Raw genomic sequence first — 27229 nt, 5'->3', positions numbered from 1 at the left:
ACAGCTTGCCTGCGTGTGGAGAGGACGTGGCAGATGCTTTATGTATCAGTCAGCTCTTGCTCAACCACAAACATTCACACCTGAGAGGACCCCTACACACGTGCAGAAAAAGACCAGGGCATATCAGTCCCTCATGTCTCTATAAGCATCGATTCTGATGAAGGAGCCTTCAGAAACAATCAGCGTGACAAGTCCTTTACCTGTTCTTCACACCTCAAGCATCCCAGAGACTTCATAACTGCAGAGACACTCTCCATGTACAAACGCTGTGCCTAAGCCTTGAATGATAATTGAAGTCTTCATCAACGCCAAAGAAATGACCAAGGTGAGAACCCCTGCAGGTGCAGATGTCCTTGTTAGCTGTAGACATCCACATCACACAGCCCAGCATTTCCTGAGGGACTCTCAACTAGGTATTTGACTCAGTCAGATTAGCCTGTAGGCATATTTTTCTGTAGCATTTTCTTGATTGCTAAGTGATGTGCATTAGTCTATCCAAGGGTAGGGAGTGCCATTCAATGGCAAATGTCCTTGGGTTATACAGAAATCTGGGTGAAGGAGAATATTCAAGTATGGAGCAACAGGGATATTTCCTCTATGACTGTAGGCCATACCTACTTTCCAACTTTCCTAGTTAATGCGTTTTTCATCTTGTGGTGACCCTCAACCATAAAGTTATTTTCAATGCTACTTCAAAACTGTAATTTTGATGTTGTTATGAATCGTAAGTGTCTTGTATACAGATGATCTTAGGTGACCACTGTGAAAGGTCATTTGACTGCCAAAGGGGTGACAACCTTTAGGTTGAGAAAAGCTGCTCCATGGTTTCTGCTTCAGTTCCTGCTCTGGCTTCCATGGCTGATGGAACTTTTAAGTTTTAAGCTGAAACAAGCCTGTCTTCCTCTAAGTTGTTTGGGGTCATGACATTTGCCATGGGAAGAGAAAGCAAAGTGTGAAGGGTTTACAGACTCTATACACGAGATAGTGTCACACAGCCTTTAGATTTGTTCAACCTTCACTGGACACCAGAGCACTCACAATGAAAACAAACCCTATGAATGTGAAGAATATGACAAGGATTTTTCTAAAATTGTGCTTGATTAAACACCACATACCTCATACTAGAAAGGAACTCTGTGTCAGCAAAGATATTGGAAAACTATTCAACCGTTGTTCCAATCTGCAGCATTTTAATCTATATGTAAGAGAAACCCTGCTGTCTTCATTCTTCACACATCACACATTTCTTATATATACACACATACAACACACACACACATGACATACCTCGTCTGAAAAGGCCATACCTCTAGTCTTCCTTAAGTAGTACACCAACTGAGAACCAAAGATTCATGAGTCTCTGAGGTCTGTTCTTGTTTAGACTACAACAGTGGTTGAGAGTAACCATCCACCCTGAGCCAGGTTAAACTTTCTCCTTCAGGTTGCTCTTGCATTTTATCACATGAACTGCAGAAGTTACTAATAAAAATCAGTAAATGGCATTTGATACATACGTACACATCAGTGTTTTCTGTCCACTTCCTGTTATTTCTCTTCTGCCCCCTCATTACCCCACTTATAGTATCAATGTATCTTGTATGTAGTTTTAAAAGTTGCTACCTCCTTTGCCCAGGACTGCAGCCGCACTACCAGCTCCTCCTGGCTCCCTTTTGATCCACCGGCTTAGTTCTGGGAACTGCTGTTGCCAGCCCTAACCAGATTCTTATCCTACCCGCCTTTGCTCCAGCTCCCACCCGAGACCCTTGAATCCTCAGATAAAAAACACTCACACACAGCTTGTTGCTTTTTAACTTGCCTACTATATACGATTGCTAGGCACAGGTAGCTCCTGTCTTGGAAAAGCGTGCCCTATTTATTATCACTCTCTCCTTTTACTCTAAACTTACTGGCAGACATCCCTAGCCCCTGCCCAAAGCAGAGGCCACAGGCCCTAGCTGCCCCGGAGCCTTACATGATTGTTGTCATGTCCCTTTTCCTCCAAAGCATGGGAGAAAAGCCTCTCTCCTTCCTTCTATCTCCCTTTTCCTCCTGGGACCCATAAGTCCCACCTGTACCCTCCACACAGCAATTGGCCCCCAGCCTTCTTTACTGACACATCAAGAGCCAACTGGGGGGATGATGTTAGCAACAGAACCTCCCCTTGCATTACCTTTTGTTTGTTTGGGGTTTTTTTGGTTTTTCGAGACAGGGTTTCTCTGTGTAGCCCTGGCTGTCCTGGAACTCACTTTGTAGACCAGGCTGGCCTAGAACTCAGAAATCTGCCTGCCTCTGCCTCCTAAGTGCTGGGATTAAAGGTGTGTGCCACCATGGTCCGGCTTTTTTTTTTTTTTTTTTGATTATCTTAATATACTTTTTCTGCAAAAAAAAAAAATGCAGAAAAGAGAAAAATGTGCAATGTGTGGTTTGAATGTGTGTGTGGTGGTACAATTAGTTACTATGATGCCTTTTGCATTTCAATGTTAATATCTTTCAAACCAGTTTGATTTTATTTTTGTGTGGGATAAGAGAAATTAAATAATTTTAATCTTCCTTTTGGAAGAATTGGATATCTAACTTTTCCAGCAGTATTTGTTCAAAGGGTTCTCTATTGTGGCACATATTTTTGGAAATTGTGTCAAATATTTTGTGTCCTTTAATTTAGTGTTCTCTCTCTGGGGACTTTTACATTGCCTTAGTTACAGTTTTGTTTTATATGACTACCGTGCACTCCTTATCACTATGTGCAGTAGAGTTTGAGGTTGTTAAGTAGTGGACATCTGATGGTTCTTTCTGCATAGATTGCTTTGCTTATATGTGGCAGGTTTTTTTCTTTCCTATATGGGTTATGTGGGTTTTGTTGTTGTTGTTGTTCTTTGTTATTGGAAATTTGCTATGGATTTCATTGAATGTATTGATTGCTTTTATTACTCTAGGTGTTTTTACAAAATGAGCTCTGCAAATCCCAGAACATGTCTTTATGTCTTATAATGTCTTTCTGTAAGTGATGCTTTTTGATATTTTCAAATTATGCTTATAGAAGTCCTTGACTTCTTTGGTTAGGGTTATTCCTGGATGTCTCCTTTAAAAAACTTTTAAAAACTAGGTTCTATTTTTCCTAATTACTCTCTCTGCAAGTATCTTGTTAGTATATACAGAAGTTAATGATATTTTATGTTGACTTTGTGAACAGCAATTTTACTGATAGTGTTTATCTTTGTTTTAATTAGGGATTCTATTGAAGTAGAAAACATTGTCACGAAAAGCAAATTGGGAAGGAAAGGGCTTTTTTTTTTTTTTAAATAAACTTCCAAATAATGATCCATCACTGTTTGAAGTCAGGGTAGGAAATCAGGTAGGGTAGTGTCAGGAGCCATAATGGGACAAGCTAATAACTAGCAAGTGATCATCTGAAGTTGCCTGCCTCGGATTATTATATAATCTGTGACAGGTGAGCCCTCATTAAGCAAGGCTGTGAGGGACTCATTTTAGGAAAGATTCCTGCTATTAATATGCTTTTCCTGTTATTTTTAAACATATATAACAATCACTAAGTAGGAGCACTCCCCCTTTGAAACAGATCTCTGCAGATCGATGAAGATGTACTGTCTTGTAGTGATGCTATATAGACAAATAGATGACTTAAGTCTTAATGATGATCCTATAAGAATTTCTAAAATTATATCTGTGATTATTAAGTTTTTTTATTAATGCGACTGCTATTAGGTCCTTTTCTGATCGTCACAGCTGCAATGAGAACTCTGTCAGTCTCCCAAGTGTCACCAGTTAATTGCTCTTAGATGGTAACCAGACTTTCTCCTACATTCCAAGAGGTTGTAAAACAATTAACCAAAGGTCATTAAAAGGGAACTAACAATTTATTATAGGTGCTAGGACAGAAGATAAAATACCGACTGGGCTTATCTATACAAAACTTCAATAATAACTTAGTTATGGTTTTAAACCTGTGGAGCTGAGATAGATGATAGATATTTAGCCAGATAATTACTTCTAATGGATACGCATGTAAACATTTGGTGTTGTAAACTTCTGTTTCAATTTATGATTTGATTTTTTATTTGAACTTGTGATGAACTTTGTAACATGTGATCATGTATTCTGAAAGATGTATAGGTACTGAGGACAAAGATGAGCGAGCTAAGATCAATAGAGGAGACTTTTTTGCCTTTCCCCACTTAGACTAGAATCTTTTCCCTTTCCCCACGTAGAGAATTTTTCCCTTTATCCACTTCGGATCTTTCTGCTTTTTCCCTTAGATAGTTTTCATAGGAAACTTTTTATAATTTGGTAATAAACTCTATAATCACTTATCTAAGTGTCTTCTCTTCCTGCACTGAACTTTCAGCAGGCTGAAAGTTAGAGCCCAGCAGTTCCTGCTGAGATAGTCAAGGCTATTAACTTAATCCTTTGTGACTTGAAGAAGAGGTGCTAGGTGCCAGAAGCTGCAGTTTCTGGCCTCAGAGGATGACAGAAGGCAGGTCAGCTACAATAGCATAGTAACTTAGGCCTAGATAAGTAAACATTTTATTATACAGCAACCCTAAATATCTTGACAAAGTCCTACACTCTGCCTAAGCTCTTCCCCCACCGCTGCCTCAAGAAGAACCGACAAGACAGAAGAACATCCTGGGCTGGCCCCAGGCAGGGTAGGAACATGGAGGCAGGAACAGTAGAGAGAACTTGGAGGAGTGCTGTTTACTGCCTTCCTTCCCATGGCTTGTTCACCTTCCTTCCTTCCTTTCTTCCTTCCTTCCTTTTTTCCTTCCTTCTTTCCTTTCTTTTCTTTTTAATACATATTCTTTTTTTTTAATGAAATCTTTTTAAATGTGCTTTCATGTTTTGCCTGCACATATGTCTGTGTGAGGATGTCAGGATGTAGATTAATAATGTGAGCTGCCATGGGGGTACTAGGAATTGAACCTCTGGGTCCTCTGGAAGAGAAGCCGGTGTTCTTAACTGCTGAACCATCCCACCAGCCCCTCAGCATGCTTTCTTACAGTACCCAGGACCTCCAGGTCAGTTGTGGCACTGCCCACAATGAGCTGGGCCCTCCATCTGGGCCCATCAGTCAAGACAGTGCATCACAGGCTTGCCCACGGGCCAGTCTGGTGGAGACATTTTCTCTGTTGAGCTTCTCTTCCAGAATGGCTCTAGCTTTTGTCAAGATGACATAGCGTGAGGCAAAATGATCATATTTAAAGTTTCAGAAGAGTATACAGCAAGGTCTTTTAGTATGCATTTATGTCATCTGTAAACTGGCATAGTTGAATTTTTTTTTCCTTTCCTTTTTTTCCCTTTGCCTATCTATATTTTCTTCCTTTTCTAAAGAATTTGAGTACATTATTGGAAAAGTAGAGATATTAGGAACCCTTGTCTCATGCCAAAGTTTTCATTTCTCTCTATATAATCAAGGTTGCCCACAGTTTCGTCCACAGCTTTTATTATATTGACAGATGCTCCATCCATTCCTAGCTGCATCAAGACTTATGTACACATTTGAAGTTTACCCAATGACCTTTCTACATGAGAAGTGCTTTCTGTTTGTCTATTTTACGGTGCGTTACTTGTTGATTTACATATATTGAGCCATCCTTCCATCCTGGGGATGAAGCCAGCTTAGTCATGACGTAAGATCAAAGTTGACTATAGTTAATTTTCTTTAAAAAAAAACTATATTAATTAGGGATATTTGTTTTTGTGTGTGGGTGTGTGTCTCTTTGATATTAGAGTTGCAGTGGCTCCTTAGAATGAGTTTGGTAGTATGCATCTTTTTCTGTTTTGGGGAAGGATTTGAAATGTGTTAAGATTTGATTTTTTTTTTTAGTTTAAAAAATATAAATATAAATATAAAAATAAAAATGTATAAAAATAAAAATAATTTTTTAAAAAATAAAACAATATTAAAATACTCGAAGGTTAGTAGAATTTTACAGTCAATCTGGCTCAGGACATTACTTTGTGATGAATCTCTTGATGACTGTTTCCATCTCCTTGGTGTTGTGGGTCTGTTTTTTGTCTGTTTTTTGTTTTTATTTGGTTTTGTTTTGGTTTGGTTTGGTTTTTGGTTTTTTTCAAGACAGGGTTTCTCTGTGTAGTCCTGGCTGTCCTGGAACTCACTCTGTAGACCAAGCTGGCCTCAAACTCAGAAATCTGCCTGCCTCTGCCTCTCAAGTGCTGGGATTAAAGGTGAGCACCACCAAGCCCGGCTTTATTTGTTTTTAAATTTGAGATCTCTGCTATTTTAACTAAGGATTCGCTATAATTCTTACACTTAGGAGTGATTCTCTCCCTAATCCTTCAGTGCTATATCATTTCATCAATTAATTGTGTATTTTCTTAGGTTAGTCTTTTTATTCATTTTTAGTTCCAGTACATGGTGTTCTGATAGGATATACAAAATTTGTTTCTTTTTCTTTTCTTTTCTTTTCTTTTCTTTCCTTTCCTTTCCTTTCCTTTCCTTTCCTTTCCTTTCCTTTCCTTTCCTTTCCTTTCCTTTCCTTATGGTTTGGCTCTTGGCCTGTGATGTGGTGCATTTTAGAGAAGATATCTTGTGCCACTGAGCAGAATATATTCTTTTTGTGGTTGTGCATAATGTTCTGTAGCTATTTTTTTTTAAACCCAGTTAATGTTTTGGATATTTATCTTGAAGAATCCTTTGCACATGGTTGGTCTGTTTGTATGACCTGTCTAGGTGTGAGACTGCAATATGGAAATGTCCTGTTTTTATTTTCTTTGAACCATTTGATTTCCCATGTCTTTTAATGTTATCTAGGTAGAACTGAAAACCTGATTTCGTGTGGAGACATTTACATTAGTTGTGTCTGTGTTTACTTACACGTAGTGGTGCTCTTCATTGCTTCTGATTTGTTTTTGTTTGAAGTTACTCTATCAGGTAGGATTATTCCTATATGTTTCCATAGCTTCATTTGTTTTACAGTTTGATGACATGTTCCAGCAGGTCATTCTTCAGTGATGGGGTCTAGAGAGAGAGAGAGAGAGAGAGAGAGAGAGAGAGAAGCTGGATAAAGGTCATAAGATAAAGCAGAATAAAGATAGAGAAGAATGTGATGACTGAAGAAACTCCCATTTTATGCTAGGGATCCATCTGGGTAGTAGACATTTGTCTCTTACTCCAGTCTCTGGAAGATAAGTACCCAGTAACTCTGACCAGTGATAGACTGACTACTTTTTGGCTTTTGTAACCTGCTTATACAGCTTCAAGGACTGTTTTGAGGTCAGTTTGACTACTTAATCTTGGCAGAGTAGAACAGCTCTTGGGTTGCTTGAGCAGATACTTAAAGTCTTGTGGTTTCTACCTTTAAAAATCCTTTCTTCAGCTCCTTTCAGATGAAAATCTCAAGTTTGGCTCAACGAGTGTTGTCATGCTAGCAGCTTTAATACATTAACTAATTATAGAATCCAGATCAAGTCTATTCTCTTTTCCCACAAAGTCCATAAAGAAGATAAAGTATGGGTCAGAAGGTCTTGCACAACCTATGCCTTATGCCAAGCAAATTATTAAGAAGTACAGGATTTTATATATTCTTTCTATAGGGCTAAATGGGACAGAGTCAGCAGAAACTATCACATAGTGGTACAAAGTCAATAAGAAGCTGATCAAACAGTGTTGCACAAAGGGAACACAAGGTATCTCAAGAACACAATAGACCTAGCACAGTCATAGTAGCCTTGGGACTGATAACCATATCTTGGTGGGAAGTGTTGGGTTCTTTTTTTTTTCCCCTCCCACTTAAAATGGAAACACCTTTATTGACAGTTTAGGACAGTAAAAATACACACAAAGACAAAGATGAGACCACAGAAGTGTAAAATTGCAGCATATAAGTTAATATTTGTCACCCTCATCACCTCTTTCAGCACTATCTGCCCCAACCTCCTCATAACCCTTCCCTAGGGTAGCCATGTCCTCACAGGCCTCAGAGAACTCACCCTCCTCCATGCCCTCACTCATATACCAGTGCACAAAGGCACGCTTGGCATACATCAGATCAAACTTGTGATCTAGGCGAGCCCAGCCTCAGCAATGGCCATGGTGTTGCTCAGCATGCACACAGCTCTCTGGACCCTGGCCAGGTCACCACCAGGTACCACAGTGGTAGGCTGGTAATTAATGCCAACCTTGAAGCCAGTGGGGCACCAGTCCACAAACTGGATGGTACGCTTGGTCTTGATGGTGGCAATGACAACATTGACATCTTTGGGAACCACATTGCCATGGTACAGCAGGCAGCAAGCCATGCATTTACCATGGTGAGGGTCACATTTCACCATCTGGATGGATGGCTCAAAGCAGGCATTGGTGATGTCTGCTACAGAAAGCTGCCCATGGTAGGCTTTCTCAGTAGAGATGTCAGGGGCATAAGTGGCCAGAGGGAAGTGGATGTGAGGGTAGGGCACCAGGTTGGTCTGAAATTCTGTCAGATCAACATTCAGGGTCCCATCAAATCTGAGGGAAGCAGTGATGGAAGACACCATGTGGCTAAAGTGTTGGGTTCTTAGGATCTGAGGCCACAGCTACCCCAAGACTATGGCCCCAAGCTTTTCCAAGCATATCTCTTGCTTAGAGAAGAAGCTGTGTTCCTTCTCTCTACACCAAGTCCTCATAGAAAAGCTCCCTATGCCCTGGCTCCAGGCTTTTACTGGCTGTCAAGCATGTTCCTGGTTTTGACAAGGCCAGGGCCCTTTCCATATATTAGGGCTTCAGGGAATGTCTCAGTTGATCAGTCCACCTCTGGACAGTTTCATTTCTCAATATTTAACTCTGTGGGTATTTTCTAGCTGTTTTGTTTTGTTGTTTTTGACAAAAGACAGTTCTTTGGAATTCAGTGCATTAATCTGTCATATAGTTGGTCTGTTAAATCCATTTGCACTCAGAGTTATAAATGAGAAGGGTCGGCTTTTGTGCATGATTTTGTTTTTCACCCTGACTTCTTGCAAGTTCCTTTCTTTCCATACTGGTAGTTTTGGATTTTGCTGGAGAAAAATAGAGATGCCTTGAGGTTGGTACTAAAGAAGTGACTAACATTTGTTCCAGTGCTGACATATGTCTTGTTTATTTTATAGTTTGTCTTTGATTAATAGGTAATTAATTGATCATTAAATACTGTACTGGCTACTTTTATGACACAAGCTAAAGTCACCAGATGCAGGAGCCCCATTGAGAAAACATCTCCATAAGGTTGGGCTGTAGGTATTTATTTAATTAGTGGTTGATGCTGGAGGCCCCAGCCTCTTGTGGATGGTACCATCCCTGGGCTGGTGGTCCTGGGTTTTTCTATAAGAAAGTGGGCTGAGCAAGCCATGTGGAGCAAACCAGTTAAGCAGCACCACTCCATGGCCTTGCATCAGCTCCTGCCTCCAGGTCCCTGCCATATTTGAGTTCCCATCCTTAAGTGATGGACTACACTATGGGAATGTAAACCCACTAAACCCTTTCTTCCCCAACTTGATTTTAGTTATAGTGTTCCACTGCATTAATAGAAACCCTAACTGGTACCATAAAATATAAGACTTCATTTTTGTTCCTGTTCCTTATTGTGGGTAGTTTTATTTGTTTGTTTTCAATACTAGCATTTCTCCAAGAGGCACTGGAAAAAAGAGCAAAATGAGTGAGATTGGGATATGTTCACAACAATCATGGGCTGAAGTTCCCAGAAGGAATAACATCTACACCTGTGTTAAGTGTTCAAAGTATACTCCCATTTTGAAGAGGTAGAATATTACAACTTGGGAGTCAAGTTTCTTGGGATATCTTAGCTCACAAATTACCCCTTTATGACTGCCCCTTGCATGATTTACCATCTTTACGGCTCTTAGGTAAATTATTCTGGAACGTATACAGTAATGTTCAGCTCTCACCTACCCGGATTTCATCAGAAAGATCTGAGTTCAAAGCAGACACTTCTCTCTGCTGTGCCCTATCTACCTGACCTTTCAATCCATGTCTTTTCAAGAAGCATTGATTGATCTGGGCAGCATAGGCAGCAGCACCTACATTCGTGTATTTAATGTGCTTCACACATTGAAGATGACAGCCATGAGAAAGATATATGCAGTACTGAACTGCTGTTAGAGACAGTTGATCTGTCCAGGTCATGGGTGACATGTTCAGTGGTTCTAAAGTCTTCAGGTCATCTCTGCATGGTGAAGGGGAGGTGAAAGCTGAGTCGCACTAGATGCTAGACCAACTGAAAAATGAAAGAACCGTGTGGACAAGCACCAGTGGTTCCTGTTGCTCTGCTTGCCTATTTCACCCAGTCACAGTGCTGCTTCATTTCCGCCCTTCTGTGTGTCTCCTGTCATGGTGGACTGGACCCTGAACATTGGAGACAAAACAAACTTCCTCTTCAGTATGTGACTTGTCAGATATCACAGCAACAAGAAACATCAGAAACAGTAGAATGCCCTGGTAGCTAGGTGTGGTGGTGGCTTATAGTCCCAGCACTTAGGACATAGAAAATTGAGGGCTGGAACCAAGGTCATCTTCAACTACACAGGGAGCATGAGGCCCACTTGTTCATAATGATGCCCATCCTCAGGCCAGAAAGTACGTTGTAATTCTTAAGAGTTAATATCATATAGACTGAGCTACTTAGCGTTGAATATGTTATACTGCAGCATTCCCAATTCGAATCTCTATAGAATATGACATCCCTCATAGGTGGAATCTTTACATGTAAACACAGGAGTTTATGTGCTGTGTGTGCATTGAACTATAATGGTGATTACCTAAGGCCGTTGTACACAGGAAGATGAATGTGTGAGGTATGTTTATACTTTCTATTGAAGATTTATCTTAATTTTATATATAAGGCTATTTTGCTCGCATATGTGTCTATTGTGTAGACATGCATTGCCTACAGAAGCCAAAAGGGGGCTTTGGATCCGCAGGAACTAAAGTTGCACATGGTTGTTGGCTGAGAATAGAAGCTCAGCCTTCTCTAAGAGCAGTCAGTACTCTGCTGACTGCTGGTCAGTGGTCCTTCCCTCCAACCTCTTAAATGTGTAGGCCAGGGGGCCTTGACTCCTGATATTTGTTCTCCCATTTCTTTAGCATAACCTAACAGTGAGCACTATTACAACTGGATAGTTTTTCTTTGCTGCTCTTAAAAATTAATATTTCTTTTATCTTTTGAGATTATAATGAAATGACATCATTTGTCACCTCCTATTTCCCCCTTCAAACTTTCCCATATATCCCTTTCGAACTGATGACTACTCTTTCATATATATGCCCCCAAATACATAATACTAACTTCTGAGTCTGTATATTATTTGTACTTACATATTTTCAAGGCTGACCATTTGGTGTTGGATAACCAGTTAGAGTGCTCATCCCTGAGGAAGAGTATTCCTCCTTCTCTCAGCATTCCATAGTTGCCTTCAGGCAACTTTCTGTAGGATTGAGATTTTCTTATCCATGTTAACACACCAAATGGTGTCCTTGTTCAGGTCATGCTTAGGCTGTTATATTGTTGGAACTTTATGCTGTAGCACCTGACATTCCTAGGAGACAGGACATTATAACAAACTCCCTGTTCCCCCTTGCAGTCTTTCTGCCCCCTCCTCCATAATGAAAGCTTTAGATATAAGAATTGTTTAGTATAAATAACCATTGGGACTGAGCTCCACAACTCTACATTTTGATTGTTTGTGGTTTTCTGTCTATTGCAAAGAGAAGTCTCCTTGATGAGGGGTAAGGACTACACTTCCCTGTGGGTATAAGAACAAATATTTAGAATGTAGTTAAGGATTATGCTGGTTCAGGAAAGTGCTGAGCTCTTGTATCAGGCAAGATTTCCCCCCTGTTAGATTCTTAAGTCTAAATAGAGAGTTGCTGATTGTCACCAAGTTGTGTGTGCCACTACTATATACCATGGGCTATTTTGCCATGCTGTTCATTGTTCTTGTTCATAGACATCATACCTGAATATGACTGCTGGTGGCTTCCCCTCTTTGGAAGCATGCATGGTGCCTTCTCTTAACCATGGAAGCTTGTCCAAAGGAAGGAAGCACTCAGGTTAGTTCTGTCAGAGGCCTCTTGCCCATGTGTATTCTAGTGCATGGTCTTTTCTGCAATAGGGACTTACCAAGAACAATCATAATAACCTGTAGTGTTTGGGGAGACTCTTGGACAACTCTGGCCAATAAGTCAAAAGAGGACTTCCCATCCCTGGTATTGGGGATTTTTGTTAGATGATCTTTTGGCATTAGTCGAGATGGGAAACATTCCTTTAAAGTATAATGTGATTTTATACATCAACTTGCATGCATTATAGGAATTTTAAGGTAGACAGTTAATAGTGTAATGCTTTCTGATGTATTCAGACATCCCCACTGGTATCCTACCTGCCTCCCTCCTTTTGTATTTACTGGCCCCTCTCCCTATATATAGAGTCCACTCTCCCCATCAGATTACTTATATCTTGCTGTTCTCCTCTCTGTTGTCTCCTGCCCCTCCTCCACCCTAGGAATGGTCCCCTTTTACTCTCCTAATTTCTGCAGTCAGTCTATTTAGAACTAGGAACCACAGAGAGAATATATGATGTTTGCCCTTCTGGATTTTAGTTACCTTGCTCAATACAATCTTTTCTAGTTCTGTTTATCTGCAAATTTCAGCTCCTTTTTTCTTTTCAGCTGAATAGCATTCCATCAGATATATGTAGCATATTTTCATTATCCATTTATCTGTTGAAAGACATTTAGGTTGTTAACATTTACTAGGTATTAAGAATAGAGCTGCAATGATTGTTGCTGAGCAAGTATCTGTGAAGTAAGATGAAGGCTCCTTTGGACAATTGCTAGGTGTACTAGTACAATTAGGTGTACTAGCTAGGGTTACTTTTGCTGTGATGAAATACCATGACCATAAAGCAAGTTTTGAAGGAAAGGGTTTATTTGACTTATCTTTCTACAGTAGTCCATCACTGAAGGAGCCAGGACAAGAACTCAAACAGGACAAGAACCTGGAGTTGGTAGCTGATGCAGAGGTCATGGAGGGGTGTTGTGTATTGGCCTTCTCATCATGGCTTGCTCAGCCTACTTTATTATAGAACATAGGACCACCTGCCCATGGATGGCACTACCCACAATGGGCTGGGCTCTCTTCATTAATTACTAATTAAGAAAATGCCCTACAGCTGGATCTTATGGAGGCCTTTTCTCAGTTAGGGTTCCCTGCTTTCAGATGATTTGACTTTGTGTTAAGTTGACATAAGGCTAGCCAGCATAGTATATACCAGACTGTTTGGACTGTTGGCTCTCACTCCTCGTCAACCCCCTCCTTAGCTGAAATGCTGTGCTCTTAAACAAGAGCTCCTCTGTTTCCTTATCAACCAGAGGCTGAACGAAAACCCAAGTAAGATGCCTAGACTGTCTGTTCTGGCCCCTGCGGAGGAGGAGTATTTTCTCCTACCTTACAGTCTCCACATTGAGCCAGTCCAGGATCTGAAGGGATCAAGAATCTACAGTCCCAAGAATCTCTTTGACCTACCTGACCTTCACACAGGAGTGGGCTGGATTGCTTTCTGCCTCAGCTGAGCACTGTCCCAGCCTAGCGGACCCCCATGGGTGTAAGGGGCTGATGAGCGGAGGCCCAGACCTTCTTTTCTAGATAATGCTCCTTCTTTTGCCCAGCGATCTGGAACACTCAGAATGCTTCCTTCTTTGAGACGCCTCGGGCTCTCATTAGCTTGTTGGAAACTGTTTTCCGACCCATGATGATCACAAATAGCTTCTAGACAGCTCTTCTAATGCTGAGGAGAGGGATCAAAACATGACTGAAGCCAGCATGACTCTGCTGGGTCGCACAAAACCCCAGGTGGACAAAGAAAGATGAGTTGAGCGTATATTACTCTCAGCTTTACCAATCTGAGACCCCAACACTGATCAAGGTAAGGGGACGTTAGATACCTATTGCCAGCCGTACTGAGTGGGAAACATTAGGAACTGGTCTTTACTGAAGTTACTCTGTCAAGTTTGGCTACTGATATTTGCTAGTTTTTTGCAGCTAGCTTTTCAGGATGGGTGGGAGTTATTTTCACCAGATCAGAAATGGCTCATATAGTTACTAAGAAGTTACTGATGGAGATTATTCCCTATTTTGCCTTCCCTACTCTTTTTGGTCTGACAGTGGGGACCAGTATTAACCATCAGACTGTCAAAACAAATTGCTTAAACTCTAGAAATACATTGGGAATTGCATTGCGTCTATAGGCCCCCAAGCTTAGGACAGATAGAACTAACAGGACTATTAAAGAAATACCAAATTCCGTGCAGAAACTATTGGAGGATGGACTGAGCTGCTCCCAACATTCTTTTTAAGATCAGGAATCCCCCTACATGAACAAGCCAACACCTTCCTAATTGGCAACAGTTCCTTTCTCCATGGTCCCCAATGGCTTACTAGCCTTTTACCTGTCGTAGCTGAACCTATTTTACTGCTCTTCGGTCTTCTGATTGGCCTTGTGTTTTAAATTGGCTACTAACATACATTTATAAAGAATAATTTCTGTTGAAATACTACCCTATAGGCGTGGTACCAACCTGTACCTCAACATGAATCAATGATTTAATTCATATGATCTACAGATCCTGGGTGATGTGATGACTAAAGAAACCCCATTTTGTGTTAGGTATCTACCTTAGGTACTTAATAGCAGTTTGTCTCTGATTGAAGTTCCCGGAAGATAAGTTTACAGCAACCCTAACTCCTAGACCACCACTGAAAAATGTGCAGCCATAACTGTCTGCTTGTTATGACATGCCTAACAGCTGATTTGATTTCTCTAACTTGCTTACTCAGTCATTCAAACTCTATTTTGAGGTAACGTTGATTGATCACGTAATCTTGGCAGAGCAGAACAGCTCTCATGGTTTTTGCCTTTAAAGGCCTTATTTTCCCCATCTCTGGGCACATTTGGGTTAGAGACTGTGGTCCTGCTAGCAGCTTTAATCAATTGCCCCAAAAATAATCTGAGTAGAGTCTGGGAGTCTTTTCCTGGTGGACATGAACTACATAACATTCTCCAGTATCAATTATCCCAGTAAAACAAAGGTTTGACTTTAGTGCTTCTGGTCTCTTGCTAATCTTAGCAGATTCTTCAGCTCCAGCTAAGAACCACAGATGCTTAACTCAAAATATTCAGCTCCCCCTCCCCCCAGAATCTTTGAGAGACTCTCACACTTCCCTCTGGTTGTCTGGATCTTCACCTGACAACCCTTGTCCTCTGTATTTCTCTGAAGATTCTTATCTTGAAGGATCCCATAGAACACTCAAGGGCTTTTCTAGCCCAAAGTTCCAAAATCCTTCCACAATCCTCCCTGAAATAAGGTCAGGTCTATCTGGTCAGTACCCCACAATCCTGGTACCAACTTCTGTCTTAGTTAGGATTACTATTTCTATGATGATAGATCATGACCAAAAGCGAGTTGGGGGAGTGTATTAGGGCTCTCTAGAGTAACAACTTATAAAATGTATGTATGTATGTGTGTGTGTGTGTGTGTATATATATATATATATATATATATATATATATATAGAGAGAGAGAGAGAGAGAGAGAGACAGAGAGAGAAGGGATTTATTCAAATGACTTACAGACTGTTGTCCAGCTAATATGATGTTGGCTGGCAGAGCAGAGCATAGAAAGTCCAAGACTCCAGTAGTTTGCTCAGTCCACAAGCTGGTGCTCAGTATATGCTGGAATCCCAAAGATGTAGCTGTAATGCCCATGAGGGAACGGACTTGCTAGGTAACAGCAAGCAGACAAAGAGCAAAAGCTTCCATCTTCCGTATCTATGTAGCAGTGGTTCTCAATCTTCCTAATGCTGTGAGCCCTTAATACAGTCCCTCATGTTGTGACTCCCTAACCATAAAATTATTTTGTTATCTTATCACTAATTTTGCTGTTATGAATTGTAATGTAATATAAATATGTGATATGCAGATGGTCTTAAGCAACCCCTGAGAAGGGTTGTTTGACCCTCAAGGGGTCATAACCTGCATGTTATAGCCAGTCGTGGTGGTGCACGCCTTTGATCCCAACACTCGGGAGGCAGAGGCAGGCAGATTTCTGAGTTGGAGGCCATCCTGGTCTACAGAGTGAGTTCCAGGACAGCCAGGGCTACACAGAGAAACCCTGTCTCGAAAAAAAAAAAAAAAAAAAAAAAAAAAAAAAAAAAAAAAAAAAAAAAAAAAGAAAAGAAAAAGAAAGAAAATTGCTGTCATATAGGCTTCCAGCAGAAGGTGTGGTCCAGATTAAAATTTTATCTTCCCACCTCAGGATGGGAATTAAAGGCATGTATTTCCACCTGTTGCAGTAATTCTCCAACCCTGATACCCCAATAAGTCTATGCAAAAACCACACAACTCAGTTACATTATTTACAAGCTGTACGCTTAAACTGAGCAGATTTATCACTACACTACTCTATTCCCCAGCTATGAGATTCCTTGTTATTTGCTGCCTCTCAGGGCCATGTGGTTCTGCTCCATCTGTCTCTTATATCCTCTTCCTCAGTCTTCTTCCTCCCTGGCTCCCTACTCTTCCCTCACTTTCTAAAACCTCCAGCCCCACCTTTCCCTTCCACTACCCAATCACAGGGTCTAGTCTTTATTTGACCAGTTAGAATGGGGAGAAGGTTCACATGAAATCACCTGAGTACGTGATCCACTCCTCTCAGGGGCAACCCCTCTTGAGGAAGCTGAATTAACATCAGAATACCAACAGCACCAGGGCAACCCACAACATCTACCTCACAAGTCATGACTAGAAGTTGATCCACCCACTTCAAACAAACAAACAAAAATCCCTCAAAGGTGTGTGCCTTGTATTTCTTCTGGATTCCATCTAATTCTAGATGTAGTTAAGTACCAAGAATAGAAATCACAGGAGAAAAGGGTTTATTTGGTTTACATAACCTGGATTGCTGTCCATTGGAAGAAGCCAAGGCTGGAATTCAAAGAGGGCAGGAACCTGGAGGCAGGAACTGCTGATGGTTTTTACTTTAAATCTAGTATAATTGAGTCAATGAGTTTTCCTCCTGCCAAAAGAATCTAGGAACCCCTGAGCTTTTTAGGTAACGTCTTTGATCAGAGTAAGAAGTAAACCTAATACAAGTTGCCGTCAAAGGCTGGATTTATATTCCCACAAGACCTTTGTAAATTTGAGACTTAAAAAGCAGCCTAATCCAGTGACAGGCTATAAATAGTCCTTGCCTTTGGTTCAGGGCAGTCCTTCGCATAGACTCCTGGGAAATGTAGTCTCTCTTAGCATGGCTCCGCTAGACCGGACTCTACTCTCTGTGCTTCCGGTTCATTTTGCTTTTGTGTTTCTCCAAACTCTGCGGCTTTCTCAAAGTTGGAACAGTGTGGCTTGCGCTCCGCGCTCGACATGGAGGTTGGTCCCGGGTGCAGCCTAGCCTTGCAGGCCTCATGAACTCTGCGGGTGGGCGGGCCCGGGGTGCAGGGAGCCGGGGAGGGCTGGGCGGGAGGCGGAGAGAAGCCCACGTGGTCCTGCAGTGCGGACCTAGGCTTGGCCAGAGTGCAGGGGTGGGGCGGACGCACGGTGCAGGGAGTGATTGCTCTGTTAGGACGGAGCGGCTGCCAGAGTAATCATGTGTTTCAGGGACCTGAGAGGTGGCCTGCTAGTGCGAGAGTGGAGACTGGACAGTCTAGGGTTGGTAGAGCAGTGTGGCTTGGCTGACCGTGCCAGAGGCAGGGTGTGATGAGAGCTCATACCCCACCTTGGCTGGGGAAGCTTGATGTTAACTAGTTTTCACATTGCTGTTGTCAGATTTCTCAGGAAATCTAGAGCAAGTGGGTTTTTCTGAGCCCTCCCGTATTCAATGACAGGCCTAGGACTCTGGTTTTGAGTTCGTGTGGCTCATAGTTTCCAGGACAGTGAGTTCTGCGGGGGAGTTTGGTATATGGGATGTTTGTCCCGTTTTCTTTGTGATAAATTGTTAGTTTTCAGGGCGGCTCACTTTGAATAGGAATCACTCCTTTACCCACTGTGACAGAACCCTCACATTCACACACCTGTATGAGGCAAAAAAAAAAAAAAAAAATCTCATCGAGGGGGCACTCTGAGCTTTGTCCCAGCTATCACTGATCCTACAACACTGCAGAGTGGAAAATACTAGAGATTATTACCACATACAATTGCACCGGAGACTGCGATGTCAGAAATTTGGTGCTGTGTGGAAAGATTGAGAGATGAAGTTGAAGAGCTGTGGCTCACTCAGGGTCCCGTGATTGTATACAGCCAATGCTCACCCTGCCCTTTGTATACAGCCGCTGCTCACCCTGACATTTGTACTGTTTTTGCCACACTTCATTGATTTGTATGCTGGAGACTGACTTACAGCATTAAAATCTATACCTGAGAAGCATGGGCTTTAAACTACATCAATACCAATACTTTCTATGTATCACCTAACAATCATTAAAATAATATGGACATTTTCTAATTAATGTCACTAATCTGCAGGAAACTAAGAATGTGCCATTTTACACTGTTTAAGGTGTGAAAAGTACATTTTCTTTTACCTTAAATCTTGTTTCCTACAATGTAGAGGTGATACAGCAATATGCACAATTATATTATAGGTCACAACACATAGATGTTTGATATCTATCTATCTACATTTTTACTTAATATATTTGTTAAACAGATCTATGATTGAAAATAAAACATCAGTGTATGCTGTGCTGTTTCCTGTTTCCTCTCCCTCCTGAATACTGTGATTAACACCTGAATACCATGTCAACACCTTATAGCTCTCACTGATATGTGGACTTTAGTCCTATCAGTGACCTTTGCTGGGGTAGAATTTCTAGAACTTCTCAAACCTAGTCTGAGAACATGTTTAATGACCTATGGCCTTTATTTTCATTGGCTTTGAACCTAGCATTCAAGTTATAATGCTCTTCTCATTGGCTCTCTGAGGAATGTAAGTCAGAATTCACCATCCTGGTCAGGTCTGAAGCAAGACCAAACTAGTATGCCTAATTCACTCTTACTACCCTGAGGAAGGAGCTGGAGATTTGGAGGCTATTCTCCAGTTCTTTCCTTGATGGCCTGCATGTGAGCAGGGGGTAAGCAAGCAAAACATCATGACTTTCCCTATTGTCTCCTGCTTCTTGCTAGGAATTGAACCCAGGCCTCACACCGCTGAGCAAGTGTCTGTCCAAAGAGCTGTATCCCGGCTCAGTCCTTTTCTATTTTATGAGCTGGTCTTTGTTTTGTCATCTTGAGTCCTGCAACCCAACAACAGTTAGTGAATTTCTCACAAACATTTATTTTGGCACATTCTGAGAAGAAAATTAGAGGCTGTTCCATTTAATACTGCCACTGTTTTCCACTTTGTTGCATTTTCAGCTGTATTTCTATGTTAATTGTTAATGGTTGTAAAGGTTTAAAACAAGAATAATTAATGTACCATAATATACTTTGAGTTTTGTTTCAATACTGTATAAAACAGAAGAAAACTTTGGTGGTCTGAGTGATAATGAGCCAATAGGTTCATATACTTGAATACTTGGTCTTCATTGGTGAACTGTTTGGGAAGGAATAAGAGGTGTGGCCTGGTTGGAGGTATGTCATTAGAGGCAAGCTTGAGGTTTCAAAAGACTCTCACAATCCCCCTTCCTTCTGCTAATTTTTCTTCAGCTGGCACTGAAGAATGAGCTGTGATTAACAAAAGACCAGCACTACTGATATGAGCTCATTACTTTACTGGGACAATTAGTATTTGTTAGCTGGGACTGAGAAATCAGCTGTGATTAAAAAGGGTTTGGCAACATTGAGGTACTGTTGTATGTGAGTCTTTTTTCAGCATACAGAGTTGAAATCCCTCATCCCTAAATCCTGATGAATGGAATAAGTTGGCATAGATGTTTGAGAATTTCAGGCTTAAAAGCTCTATAGGAGTCTAGCTGTGGTCACAATTTGGCTCCCAAGTCTATACTGTGTCCCTGATCAATCACTTTCAGGGTATACATCCAATAAGCCAGCCATGTTGGACTGAGATTAGTGTCAGAGTGGTTTATAGGACTTATTCCAGACCCCAACAAGATTAAGAGGCCTGTAAAGGCAATGAGCAGAGTAAAACTCCACAACAGAGCCGGGCGTGGTGGCGCACGCCTTTAATCCCAGCACTCGGGAGGCAGAGGCAGGCGGATTTCTGAGTTCGAGGCCAGCCTGGTCTACAGAGTTCCAGGACAGCCAAGGCTACACAGAGAAACCCTGTTTAAAAAAAAAAAAAAAAAAAAAAAAAAAAAAAAAAAAAAAAAAAAAAAAAAAACTCCACAACAGCATGGAGTCCTCCGGGCATGTAGTTTTGGGGGCCCTGCCTCTCTGAGACACATCCATTGTGGTTGTGCTAACTGGTAGACCACACTCCATGAGTTCTAAAGCCATTTATTGTTCCTCCTGTCTGGCTCTTGACACATTTGTACAGTTTGGTCCTGTCTAGCCTCAAAGCATGAGAGTTTATCTATGACAGTGTAGATGGGGCTATTATTTCAGACCTGGGAAGACAAGTAGCATATGATCTCAGCCATAGACATACGCCAAAGAATTTGGTCTCTCCAGAGTTGAAGGTGATATGTGCATTTCCAATGGGCCAGTGAGCTGGGGAAGAGAAGCACAGAAAGTGTTGCCCAGTGTGTGCACAATGCATTTAGGTAAGAGCATGATGCTTAAAATACTATTGCACAGAATTAAGACTATGTAACAGTGCTGTACTGTGTATTACAGAAGCCAGGAAAACAGGGTTTTGAGCATTTCCAATATAAAAGTGAAACCTACTTAAAAATCATACTAAGTATATATCTAAGACTTATCTAATGTTACATAACCCTTCATTAATATGTAAATTTTCATTTTTATAAGCTTATCATAAACAATAAAAATATTAGTAGTATCCTCATAGATCATTATGGAACTTTTTATACTGAGATAACAAAAATGGGTGAGCCGAAATGTAGAAAATTTTAAAATAAAGAGAAAAAAATGAAGGGTAGTGTCATATATTGATAACATTAGACTTTTGAAGAGCAATGCAATTGAGCCATCAGTTCTAACTCTGCCTTAGGAACATAGCAGATGCCTGAATACCTGACAGAGAGAGGGAGAAAGAGACAAAGTGTTAGAATTGCATTTAGTGTATTTAAAGGTTAGGCTCACATTTAGTGTAAATATATTCCAAGTGTTATTTTTCCTGTTTGAAATGTGCAAATGTGTAAAACTCTTGCACTTCCATTTCCTCTCAGTCTTCCTTTATTCTCCCCTTGGCTGCTCAGACTCCTGTCCCTTGGTGCACTTGTCCTGGATCCACCTGTGGATGAGTGCACACTCAGACACCTCAGCCCAGAGCTGCTGCATCGGGTCTGCATCTTCACTGCAATTGGCTCTCAGGGTGAGGTTTCTAAGGGGAGATGGTTTTGAAGAATGTAACCAACATTACATACCAATTTAGAACCATTTCTAGTTCTCCCTTCACCTTGAGCAAAAGGTGACTGCAAGCTTGCTGACTTTGGTATTGACATCATTAACTGGCCTATTTATTTAATTTATACTATTCATTTATTTCTATTTCAGGACCCTCTGTCATTCACAGATGTGGCCATTGATTTCTCTGCAGATGAGCGTGAATATCTGGACTCTGCTCAGTGGAATTTGTATAAGGAAGTGATGTTGGAGAATTACAGCAACCTTGTGTTCCTGGGTGAGGATCAGTTCCATTGTGAACTCGTATTTCACTGTCAACATGGGACTGCCTGCCTGCCTTTGAAGAATATCTCATGGGAGCTTGTGCTTTTGATTTCTTCCTTTTCTTTTTTTTGGGGGTTTTCAAAACAGGGTTTCTCTGTGTAACTATGGCTATCCTGGAAATTTCTCTATAGACCAGACTGGTGTCAGACTCAGAAAGCTGCCTGCCCTCTGCCTCCTAAGTGCTGGGAATGAAGGCACGCATCACCACTGCCCAGCTTATTGATTAGTTTCGTGTGTCCATTTTAAAAGGAAAAATTAGGGAATTGTTATGTAGCCAAGGAACTCTTTTTCTTCTTGTGTTTTTAACAGGTTTGTTTTCAAAGTATTTTCCTGTGGTGGCAATGTTAGAAGCTCAGTAGCCTGAGGCACAGAACACATGTATTAAAGTGTCTCAGCCGTTAGCATTAATACTTTTTCTTGTATGAGGTTCAGCATCTATAGGTTGTATATTACATCTAAGCATCCTGTCTTTCAGGAAATGTTTAAAGATAGAATTTTATGAAACCTTTTATCTGCTCTTTTCTTCTAAGCAACAGAACTGGGTGCAAATGTTAATTTCCAGAACAACAACAACAACAAAAAAATACAGCCAAGACTCTTGTTCCTTTTCCAAACAGGTCTTGCTTTCTCTAAGCCACACCTGGTCACATTTCTGGAGCAGAGTTCAGATCTGTGGAGCGTGAAGAGGAAAGCGTCAGCGGCCATCCCTCTCGGTGTGTAGGAATGAGTGAGCAGAGCTCACAAGTGACGAGTCAATGTGTAAAACAGGAATTGAGAAGTTGGGTTTTGGTGGAAGTCTCTTACGATCAAGGGGCTTTTGTGATGTTTACCATAATCCTCCTTTTACCTCAAAAAAGCTTTGCATTTATTTACAGTGGCTGCTAAAGTCCTCTATTGAACTTGTTTTCTTGTGTTTGTGTGTGTAGTGTGCTCATCTGTATACATACTCGCATGTGTGTGGATGTGTGTGTACATTCAGGCTGGCATGTACATTGTCCCTGTGGAGGACCAACTTTGATGTTGAGAATCCTCTTTGATGACTCTTCTACCTTATTCATTGAGACAGGATCTCTCTGTCAAACTCAGAGCTAGCCTTCTCAGCCCTTTTGCTCTAGGGATTTCCCTGTCTTCATCTTCCAAGCTTAGATGACAAGCTGGCCACTCTGCATTTACCAAGCATCTAAGTATCCAAACGCCGGTCTTCATACTTATGTAGCAGGTATGTTGACTGCTGAGCCATCTCCATGGTCCCACTCCTTCTTTTTTTTTCCTGGAAGCATCTAAATTACAACATACTTTTCTTTACTTTCTGTTGAGGAAATATTAAAAAATATTGGCAGGCTTCCCACGCTACCGCCAACCATCTGCCCAACCGCCAACTGCCAGCAACCGCAGACCGTATGGCTCAGCTGGGTAATCTCAACTTGGCGATCTCCCTGCTGTCCCTCCGGCTCTGTCTCTACCTGCTAAATCTCCGGCGGGGCCAGAGTTCCCGGGTTCTCTTCACTACCATGCCAGCCCCATGCATTGACCGTTCACCCCACGATCAGCCACCCCAACACCCATTTACCCTGTAGAATCAAAACTCTTAAAGCTTATAATAACCAGTCAGATTGATGTATCAATAAAATCACAATTTACAAGATGCCAATACAGTAATTTCTGAACCAATTGTTAATGATAAAAGCTTTATTCCAATTATTCTAACCTTATGATATCATAACTACCTGTGGCTGGTTAATGCCATGCTGGTTCACGGCTGCCTTCATTTTGCCTCCCTCCCTTCCTCCTCTGAGAGGCTCTCTGTCTCTGCAACTCTTAGCTCCGCCTCCCTTTTCCCTGTCCAATCACAGGCCTCCTGCTGTCCTGATGTAATTGGACAGGGAAAATCCTGCAACAACTTTCTATGACTCAGAAAATGGGTACACAATTCTAACAGCCTCAGTAACACAGTAACACCACAGATGAGCCTCTCTAACTCCATTTGCATGCTCATTGGCTAAACTAGTTTCATAAGAGTTTTCATGTGTGTGTATATATGTATGTGTGTACATGTGTGTGCATATGACACTGCTCATTTTGAGGTGAGATGACAAAATACAAGGGTTGATTTTCTCCTAACCTGTGGGCTGTGGGGATGGAGATCAATGCTCTTTACCTTTCCAGCAATCTTGCTCTGTATCTTATGAGGGTTGGGTTTCTTTCTTTCTTTTTTTTGTTTTTTTTTTTGTTAGTCAATGACAGTATATTACAGTGCTTTGCTTTTATAAGAGTGCAGTCATAGCTACAAACTACACATTTAGATAAACTTTGTTTAGTAGATCTTTGATAATGTTTCAAAAATTTATAGCTCCGAAATTTCATCTCTTTTTGTTACTTTACAACTCTATTTTTTGTTTGATTTTTTTTAAAGTCTATGATAACATGCTTAGCTGTAATTAATTACTATATCCCATAAGGACAATATAAGATAAAGAGAGCTATACCATAGGTCTGTTAAAAGTTACATTATCATTCCCTATTAAAATATTATTTGTAATTTCAAGACACATGCATTTTCTTCCTTCTTTGGTTACTTAATAGTTGCTGTAACCTTCTAAATGAGTATTCCCAGAAATTGTGTAACTTTTGTGTTTATTGACACATAGTTTACTTAGCTGAGTTTATGCCCCTTCTAGGTAAACTAGAAATTTTTCATAATTTGATTTTTTTAAGGTATTTATATTATTTTTGGTAAAACCTAACACTGTCTTAAAGATTTCATGTATCGATTTTAAAATGTTATGCAGCACATCTTACACAATTTTATAGCTTTGGAAACTGAAACTGTATACTCAAAAGTCTTCTGTATTTCTACCTCCAACCAATTTACCACATTCAACATTGGCTTCCTGTCTGATAAGTATTCGAACTTTGAATTTTCATGTAAGACCAGAAATACATCTTTAAATAAGGGTTTCTTTCATTTAATAAAATGCCCCTTAGGTGTTTTTTATTTAGGTGTTATATCAAGTTTGACTTTTAACTTTCATAGTTTCCCATTCTTTGTTTCCCATTGTCTTCATATTCTAAGTTCAGTGGTGGATTATGTTGTTTTAACCTGTAGTATCTGAATGAGGCTACTGGGAATATAGGTATGCAGATGTCTATAGTTTCCCATTTATATGATGCTTAATTTTAGGTCAAAATGTAGTCAAAATTTTAAAGTATTTATATTTAGGATGAGCGGTATGAATATAACATATGGTAGTATACTTTTACTGATAATTTAACAATTTTTTTTAACAGGATCAAAAGCCCATAAATGTAAAGAATGTGGGAAATCCTTTGATAGGAACTCAGTCCTTATTCAACATCAAAGAATTCATACTGGAGAGAGACCCTATAAATGTGAAGAATGTGGCATGGCCTTCACCGGTCGCTGCATTCTTTCTAAGCACCAGCGAATCCATACTGGAGAAAAACCCTACAAATGTAAAGAATGTGGCAAAGCTTTCAGCTGTTCTTCTAACCTTCACCAACACCAACAAATTCATAGGGGAGAGAAACCCTATAAATGTGATGACTGTGGAAAGGCCTTTAGCTGTTCTTCATATCTGTATAAGCATCAGCGAATCCATACTGGCATGAAACCCTACAAATGCAAGGAATGTGGCAAGGCCTTTAACTGTTCTGCAAACCTTATTTACCACCAGAGAATTCATACTGGAGAGAAACCATATAAGTGTGGTGAATGTGGGAAAGCCTTTACCATTTATTCAACATTTATGAATCACCAGCGAACACATAGTGGAGAAAAACCCTATGAATGCAAAGACTGTGGGAAAGCCTTTACTAATTGTTACAATCTAATTCAACACCAAAGAATTCATACTGGAGAGAAACCCTATGCATGTGAAGAATGTGGCAAATCTTTTAACTATTCTTCCCATCTTAAACAACACAAAAGAATCCATACTGGAGAGAAACCATATAAATGTGAAGTGTGTGGCAAAGCTTTTAACTGTTCCGATTATCTTGTTAAGCATCAAAGAATTCATACTGGAGAAAAACCCTACAAATGTGAAGTATGTGGCAAAGCTTTTAGCTTTTCTACATATCTGCATAAACATCAAAGAATCCATACTGGAGAGAAACGCTACAGATGTGAAGAATGTGGTAAAGCTTTTACTAATTATTCGGGGCTTATTGTTCACCGAAGAGTTCATACTGGAGAGAAACCCTACAAATGTGAAGAATGTGGCAAGGCCTTTAGTGTTCACACATCACTCTCTAAACATCAGAGAATTCATACGAGAGAGCAGCCTTACAAATGTGATGAATGTGGAAAGACCTTTAGTGTTCACTCAACATTCTCTAAACATCAGATAATGCATACTAGAGAGAAACCCTACAAATGCAAACACTGCGACAAGACCTTCAAATATCCTTCACCCCTTGTTCAACATGAAAGAATTCACACTGGAGAGAGACCCTACAAATGTGAAGTATGTGGCAAGGCCTTTACTTCTTCTTCAAATCTTAAATATCATTGGAGACTTCATACTGGCGAGAAGCCCTATAAATGTGAACAATGTGGTAAAGCCTTTAAAAATAGTTCAAATGTCACTCGACACTACAAAATTCATACTAGAGAAAATCCAGATTAATGCAAACACTTTTGTAAAGCCTTCCACAGTTATTCATTGACAATTCAGCACTAAAGAATTCATATAAAAGAAAACCTTAGAAATGAAAGGAATAAGGAAAGACCTTTAATAATAGTTCAACCCATATTCAACATCCACCATTACATACTGGAGAGACCTTTTAATAGTGAAGAAGATGGCCGTGTTGAGTGTTCACATTTTTGAGCATCAAATTTTTTAGAGAAACACTACAAAGGCAGGTAATACAGGAACTGCTCATTAACCATGAGTGATTTATAACCAGATGTTATACATGTAAAATGACTTTGGAAGGAACACTGACAAATACATAAAACTGAGAAAATCAAACTGGTTCAGTAAAAAGCACTTTGTAAACAGTGTTGCAACACTTTGCTCATCATGTAAATCTTGAGAGATTAGAGAGAATTATCTATCATAAGAGACAAATTCCAGGAGCTGTATAGCATTTAGTAAACCACCAAGTGCTGCTGTTAATTTCTAAATAATTAATACAGAACTCTGAACTAAGAAATGTTTGGTGTGATATAAAAACTCATTATAGACTTTGGAATCATGCAGATAAGTTTGTGAGGACATCAATGTGTTATAAATTGAAATTATAAGCTCAATTTTGAAAAGTGATAAGATCACTCAACTAGTGATTTTTATCAGAGTTTGTTTTTTTCCCCCAAAGACCATAGATACATTATTGGAATATGAAGTTTAGTAACTTCTGTAAATAAAGATAAAATGTTTTTAATGTAT

General features: G+C 40.3%; 1 protein-coding gene and 1 pseudogene across 2 annotated transcripts; one reads left to right on the top strand and one right to left on the bottom strand.

Moving 5' to 3' along the window:
- The first annotated feature begins 147 nt into the window (after window positions 1-147).
- LOC115029035 (zinc finger protein 724-like) lies at window positions 148-27229 on the top strand. 2 transcript variants are annotated; one of them, XM_021180968.2, is made up of 4 exons: window positions 148-325; window positions 21642-21768; window positions 22433-22528; window positions 25104-27229. In XM_021180968.2, exons 1-4 carry the CDS (start codon window positions 284-286, stop codon window positions 26462-26464), a joined length of 1626 nt encoding a protein of 541 aa, XP_021036627.1. In that variant the 5' UTR covers window positions 148-283; the 3' UTR covers window positions 26465-27229. The 2 variants fall into 2 exon arrangements, with proteins under 2 accessions (XP_021036627.1, XP_029324447.1); XM_029468587.1 differs by lacking the exon at window positions 148-325 and adding an exon at window positions 17069-17435.
- LOC110308533 lies at window positions 7865-8612 on the bottom strand (annotated as a pseudogene).

Source organism: Mus caroli, chromosome 13, assembly GCF_900094665.2.
Source record: "Mus caroli chromosome 13, CAROLI_EIJ_v1.1, whole genome shotgun sequence".
Lineage (NCBI taxonomy): Eukaryota > Metazoa > Chordata > Mammalia > Rodentia > Muridae > Mus > Mus caroli.
The sequence above is the reverse complement of the archived record's forward strand: the minus strand, read 5'-3'. Positions and strand labels throughout refer to the sequence as shown.